Source organism: Perognathus longimembris, chromosome 7 (genome assembly GCF_023159225.1).
Source record: "Perognathus longimembris pacificus isolate PPM17 chromosome 7, ASM2315922v1, whole genome shotgun sequence".
NCBI classification, from domain to species: domain Eukaryota; kingdom Metazoa; phylum Chordata; class Mammalia; order Rodentia; family Heteromyidae; genus Perognathus; species Perognathus longimembris.
Genome location: NC_063167.1, coordinates 22,851,364 through 22,857,787, shown reverse-complemented (window position 1 = coordinate 22,857,787; position 6,424 = coordinate 22,851,364). Strand labels below are relative to the sequence as shown.

The 6,424-nt window shown below is 54.0% G+C and overlaps 1 protein-coding gene across 3 annotated transcripts; it reads right to left on the bottom strand.

Annotated features, from left to right (window-relative positions):
- Positions 1-698: 698 nt before the first annotated feature.
- On the bottom strand, positions 699-6,044 carry Adprs (ADP-ribosylserine hydrolase). Of its 3 annotated transcripts, none has more exons than XM_048350893.1 (6): positions 5,793-6,044; positions 3,132-3,228; positions 2,648-2,855; positions 2,388-2,572; positions 2,048-2,148; positions 699-1,534 (listed from the first exon to the last, which is right to left on the bottom strand). In XM_048350893.1, the coding sequence occupies exons 1-6, from the start codon at positions 6,022-6,024 to the stop codon at positions 1,242-1,244; spliced, it is 1,116 nt and encodes a 371-aa protein (XP_048206850.1). In that variant the 5' UTR covers positions 6,025-6,044; the 3' UTR covers positions 699-1,241. The 3 variants fall into 3 exon arrangements, with proteins under 3 accessions (XP_048206850.1, XP_048206851.1, XP_048206848.1); XM_048350894.1 differs by having other exon boundaries at positions 699-1,437; XM_048350891.1 differs by having other exon boundaries at positions 2,079-2,148.
- Between the last annotated feature and the right edge of the window lie 380 nt (positions 6,045-6,424).

The window sequence follows — 6,424 nt, the reverse complement described above, 5'->3', positions numbered from 1 at the left end:
GGAATCGAACCTAGGGCTTCATGTATGCTAGGCAAGCACTCTACTACTAGGCCATATTCCCAGCCCCTGGAAGGTTCTTAAGAGAACATCCCAATTCTTCATTTTGAGTTAGGGTCTCCTTATGTGGCTGACCTTATACTGGCAATCCTGCCTCAGCTTCCTGAGTGCTAGGAGTACAGGTGTGGGCCACCCCACCCTTACTAGAACACCCCCATGGGGTGAGGGGAAGCATTTTTCTGAACTCTCTGTTCTTTAGAGTGGATGTTGTACAAAACCTCCTTGCAGGGTGAGGACTTTAGTTTGGTATCAAGAGGCAAATAAGAGTTCAGACCACGAGGGCACCTAGGATGACACACTTCCCTCCCAACCTGTGACGGGTGCTACTGTATCTTTCATAGAGTTTCCAATCCTGGCCGAGTTGCCCTGGGTCCTATTTGCGGAAGCTGGGACAGTCTGACTTGTTCCTACCCACCGCCTATGGGAAGCATGCTGGCAGCTGCCTGGGCCGCTCTCAGTGGCCTCTAACAGGAAAAGCCACCATGTGTCATGCCTGCTTTGTCCTTAAGGCTGGCTAGGGGGAAATGGAAGACTTTTCCTGACAACAAAGCAGCTGTCTCCTTGGGGTCAGTGCAGCCAGACAGAAACACTACATTAGGCTTGAGAAGGTCAAGCTACCAAGGGAGAGAGAAACAAACAGCTAGGATTTACCAAAAAAACATTTATTGCTATGAATTCCACTGGAAGCTGTCAAAACCCATATAGACAAGGGCTATGTGTGCACCAAGATAGGCTGGATGCAAATGTTTGTCCCCTGTCCAAACAACCTGCTGCTGGGGACCCTGTCAGTCGAGGACAGGCTGTCTGACAAACTGGCTGAAACCCAACAGGGAGGAATGACATTCCAGTAGATCAGTTCTCCCTAGATCCCATGAGCCAGACCAAAAACGGGTTGGGGGGAAATGCCACAAGTACTCTTCCAAATAAAACCTGCCCTGGTCCTTTCATGTTTCACTGATGACTCGTGGGGGGCCCATGGCTCTGCAGAAAGCCAGAACCCCAGCAGTAAGGAGGCACCAAGCCCTGCTACTGCTCTAGTGACCTCTCAAGACCCTAGCCTTGAGAGCCCCGAGCCTCTGCTTCAGAAAGATCAAGGCAGGGGAGCCAGCTCAAGGGACCTCCAGGTTTCACTCAGCTGTATTTGGTCCTACTGGAACCTGGCAGAAGCTGAGCAGCCGTGGCTTTCACAGACTCTTCTGGAAGACTCGGTGGAGGCTCTGGGCCAGGACGTCTGTCTCCTCATAGCCCTCACAGCTCTGCTGCCAGCTCTCTGGCACCTGATCCATCCCATAGTAAGCACCAGCAATGGCCCCGGCCATAGTAGCAATGGTGTCTGTGTCCCCGCCAAGCGAGATGGAATAGATGAGAGTCCTCTGGAGGCTATTGAAGGCGGTGGGGATCTCAGGGTCAGGCTCCATGCAGTGCAGGAAGCAGTAGATAGCGGTGGGCACAGACTCAAAGGCAGCAATGCCATTCCCTGGGGAAAGTTGGACCACAGGGAATGACTCGCCCCAGTACTTGGCTTCTTGCCCTTTGCTAAGAGGCAATCCAAGAACCCAGGGCTCTACAGTAGACTCTCTAGAGTGACTCTTCCCCCACCGGGTTGGCTGCAGGCTGGGAAAAGGACCCACCTGCTAACTGTCCTGCTCTGGCTTTCACTCCTCAGTGTGGAGTGAATAAAGTTAGTCCCTCTCCCAGAGCTGTGGAGTGGATGAAGGTCCCATCTGTGAGGCATTCTGAATATGCCCAAGACACAGAGAAGTGGTGACACCTGCTATCCCACTGGCTGGGGAAATTGGCAATCAGCAGCTGCTCTGGGCCACTTATCTACAGGGCTGAGAACACTGTGTTCACAACCCTGCCAGTGGCCCTACAAGAAAAGTTTTGGTTGTTTCACCAGCCCAGGGCTAAAAAGGGAGAGCAAGCACAACATTATGCTTCCCTTCCTGCCCTGGATCTGAGGAATGAATCACCATCAAAGTCCACCCACCTAGCTCCGACACCACTTCCTCTCGACTCACAGAGTCCTGGTCCAGCAGCTCTCCAATCTTCTTCAAGCGGCTAGAGTATGGACGCTCCTCCATACCCAACCTGGGGTGGGGGAGAAATTTCAGGGAAGTCAGAGCTAGCAGGCAGACAAACAGGGATGGGAGGGGCCTCATGTGAAAGGGAGCAGGAATAGGTCAGGCTCCCACAGGTACCCTAACAATCCAGCTGCAGCAAAGGGGCCTCTTCCTACCCTCCCTAAGGTCAGCAGTGAAAGAAGGCAGGTATCACTTTGGGCAATGCTAGATGCCCCCACCTCTGCCCCGCCTCCAATCCATACTTACTCCCTGGCAGCCAGGACTGACTGGGCATCCCCTTCCAGTTCCTCCATGTGGCCCAGAAGCTGCTCCAGGAAGCACCTGCTGGAGGACTCACCCTGGAGAGCCAGATGCACAGCCAGAGCCTGCAGGATGGCACCGTTGTAACCCAAGGAGGAAGCATGGGTCAGCTGGGCTGAGAGCCGAGCAAACTGGGGAGAAAAGGAGTCATTACCAGAATGTCACTGCAGATGAGACGAGTAATCCCAGGAGCAGTTGGCCAATACCTTCTGAACATCTTTGATGCTGCTATAAGCCAGGGGGATGCCTGCCACCCGCATGGCGCCCCCATTGCCATAGGAGCCCTTTCCATTGAACTGGGCCCGAGCAGGCTCGTAGACATCATGGCACTTGTGACTCAGGAGTTTCTTGAAGACAGTGATGACTCCAGCTCCATAACCTCTATCTGGGTCATTCTTGTACTCTTGGGCAAATCTACCAGGGAGAAGGGAGGCAGAATGTAATTTCAAAAGTGTTTCTTGGGGCTGGAAGAAATGGATGGGCTGGGTTGGAGGAGGAAGAGAAGGCCTGGGAGACCTAAGGTACCTGGACCAGCAGTGCTGCCATTTTAGCTTGTGAATCTGCATCAGTTGGAGAAAGGGTCCTGCTGAGGGTGAGGGTCCCAGACACGTACAGACATCATCCCTCCGTGGAGCAGCTCAGCGGCTCTGCCCACCTGGCTTGACTCACCCCAGGGCTATCCCCCCTCACCTGTGAGCCATGTCCACCTCGTCAAAGGCCTCCTTGGCCAGCAGGGACTGCACCAGGGCTCTGGTCATGGCCGTGTCATCTGTGTAGTACAGTGCTTCTGCAGGGAGAGAGCAGGAAGGGAGAACAAGCTGTGGACCAGGAATATAGGCTCCAGTTCATTCCTCCAAGGTACCACATCTACAGCAACCTCACATCAACCTCTCACCTGTGCAGCTACCTGGGCTCTGAGAAGCCTCCAGTGTTAGCCTGGGGGTTCCCAGCAATTTCTCATTGCAAATGACTCACCATGTGCTACATTTCTGAAGGGAAACCTCTCAGTTCCTTCTGGTGGTCCCTTAGAGCAGCTCTAATCAATATGACTTGCTTGGTCTCTCATGTGTCCAAGACCACCCCAATGCAATATCCATGCAGCCAGAAAATCCCTACTTTCTTCCTCTTTCTCTATGGCTCAAGATGACTGGATGTTGAGCCTTGCAAAAAAAAAAAAAAAAATCTAAGGGACAAGGTCCATGACCTAAGTTCAAGTCCCAGGATCCACACCAAACAAAAAAACAAAAAACAAAACAAAACAAAAAACCCCGATGGCTGCTGCCTTCAGGATGAGATCCTAACTCCTTGGCCTCTAACGCCCTTCCCAGCATGCCCCTTCCCTTTTCAGCCCCCTACTACCTCATCACTCCCTAGCACATGCTGAGAATGAATCCTGGCAGCCAAGCCCCAGGTCCTCCCAACTAGAGCTGGCTCCTCTCCACTGTGTTTTCTCCCCCCTTAAGGTAGAGATTGACAGGACCCCAGTGCTCACACTTGTAATTCTAGCTACTCAGGAGGTTAAGACCTGAGGACCAGGATTTTTTTCTTGGTCAGTTGTGGGGCTTGAACTCTGGGCCAGAGCAGTCCCTGAGCTTTTTTGATTAAGGCTAGTGCTCCATCACTTTGAGCCACAGCTCCACTTCCGTGTTTTTTTTTTTTTTTCTGGCAGTTAACTCTGGTAGTTAATTGTAGATAAGAGTCTTACTGACGTTCTTACCTAGGCTGGCTTCAAACCACAATCCTCAGATCTCAGCCTCCTGAGTAGCTAGGACTACAGATGTGAACTATAATTACCTGGCTTGAAGCCAGCCTATGCAGGAAAACTCAAGACTTTTATGGCCAATTTGTCAGCCCTCCTCCCTCAACAAAATGCCAAAAATTAAACTGTAGCTCAAGTAGTAGAGTGCTAGCTTCAAGTGAAAAAGCTAAGGGCTAAAGGAGGCCTTGAGTTCAGGCACACACACATAAAGACAGGGTCTCACTCAATTACCAAGGTGGATGGGAACTCACAATCCTCCTGCTTTGGCTTCTCAAATAGCTAGGACTGCAGGCATATACCACTGTGATTGGCTATGCTCTAAAACTTCTAGCATGGAATATGCAAATGAGCTACTAATGGGAGGAACAGAGGCAAAGAGAAGACAGGGTCAGAGAGTGAGGAGTAAGTCTTTAATAACCCCCCCCCATCCCTTACGCAGCTAATTTGTAAAGCCAGCCCTTTCTCCTTCCCCTTTCACCCTGAGGTGGCCCTGACTTCAATGGAAGAGCAGCTGACAGGTTGTTCAAACTTGTACTTTCCAGGCTCCCCCCAGAGGCAGTGAATCAATTTCTCCTAAGTGAAGGTCACCCTAGCCCATTTCCCCAGGGGCCTCACTCTTTCATTGTCCCTCTCCTTTACTTTTAACCTCACCCTCTTCCAGGCAATAGTATGTTTGGCCATAGATCCTGGCTCTTCCCTAGGAAGAGAGCCGCTTTTCTCTATTCCCACCACCCACAACTCAGCTGACCTGAGCTAGGCGCTCAGGGGGCCAGGCCAGGGACCTGGGAAAGCTCATCTCTGCCCCGCTCTGCACACCCCACTATATGATCTTCTTATTTTCCATTTCCGCTTCGACCCACTGGACACGCACACTTTACTAACCCAGACTTTCCCCTCTGTTGCAAAACACTAAATGACCAGTGTCTCCATCTTGCAATACTTTCCTCAGGCTTGGTTGCTGCCTACTTGCTTCTCCCAGCAAATGATTTCCTTCCTTCCTCTTACACACAGGGTGAGATCTGACATCGCCCCCTTACTTTTTTCCTTGCTTCCTAAGAATAATTACATCTCTTGTCTGAGCTCAGACAAAAGGAGGTTGAGAGCCGATGACGAGCTCCCTACATGGGGAGGGGGAGATGGCGTTTCAGGAAGGGATTGCGCAGGCAAAACTTTGCTAGGGCCAGTACGGTGCGGGAGGAACCCGATGCGCCAGGCCTGGCGGGACTAGTGGGTGAGGCGGGGCCAGCTTCTCTCCCTAAGGTGGGGCGAGCGGGCAGCCGGGCCTGCTGCGTGCTGGAGCGGGCGGACTACCGGAACAACATGACAACCGATCAAACGGGCAAGGGAGTTTCACCAAGGAGGCCCCGCGACAGGTTGGGCTTGCACCGAGAGCGGGAAAGTTCTGGGCGAGGAGAGGGAGGGTGGCACGGGCCTAGGCACGAGGAGTCACTCAGCCAGGACGCCGCCTTCGGGGCCTCGTCCCCAGGCTCATCCGGGCGGGCTCGCTCGCTCGCACCCCGGCATCTCGGCTCCGTCAGCGGAGCCGCTGAGCGGGCTACGGAGCCCCTCACGCAGGCGCGGGCCCGGCGCACCTGTCCGCGAGCTGCCCGGCGTTCCGGGGTCCGGCTCCAGGCTCTGGACGTGACTCAGGACTGATGTCAGGCTGACGGTGTCGTGCGCCTCGTAGATGGCGCCCACGCAGTCCCCGAGCAGCGCGCCGGCCAGGCAGCCTCGGAAGCGCGACAGGGAGCGGGCCGCGCCAGCACTTCCACCACCCGTGGCCATCATCGCCGCCACTGTCGCTGTCGCCGTCGCCGCCGCCATCCGCGCACAAGTCAGTCGTCACTTCCGGCACCGCCGCTCCGACCCCTTCCTCCCACGACCCCATCGCGCCCCCTAGTGGCCTTGAACCTCCAATCCGCTCCCAGGATCACAGCGCCACCCAGCGGCCGGAAGTGGTGATTCCCCACCAGGTGCACTTTCAACGTCCGGTCCTCACTAGTAAATGGACTACTAAATGGCATCACAGGGGCTGGGAATGTGGCTTGGTGGTAGAGTGCTAGCCTTGCATGCATGAAGGCCTGGGTTCCATCCCTCAGCAACACATAAGCAGAAAAAGCCGGAAGTGGAGCTGTGGCTCAAGTAATAAAGTGCTAGCCTTGAGCAAAAAAAAAAGCCAGGGACAGTGCTCAGGCCCTGAGTTCAAGCCCCAGGACTGGCCAAA

Bases quoted from the DNA above. Each gene is read 5' to 3' on its own strand.
- Adprs (XM_048350891.1), bottom strand. From the start codon at position 6,024: ATGGCGGCGGCGACGGCGACAGCGACAGTGGCGGCGATGATGGCCACG. The intron at 3,229-5,792 runs GTGCGCCGGGCC...CTCTCCCTGCAG, and splicing joins GCCGGGCAGCTCGCGGACAG to AAGCACTGTACTACACAGAT. The intron at 2,856-3,131 runs GTGAGGGGGGAT...TCTCCCTGGTAG, and splicing joins GAGGTGGACATGGCTCACAG to ATTTGCCCAAGAGTACAAGA.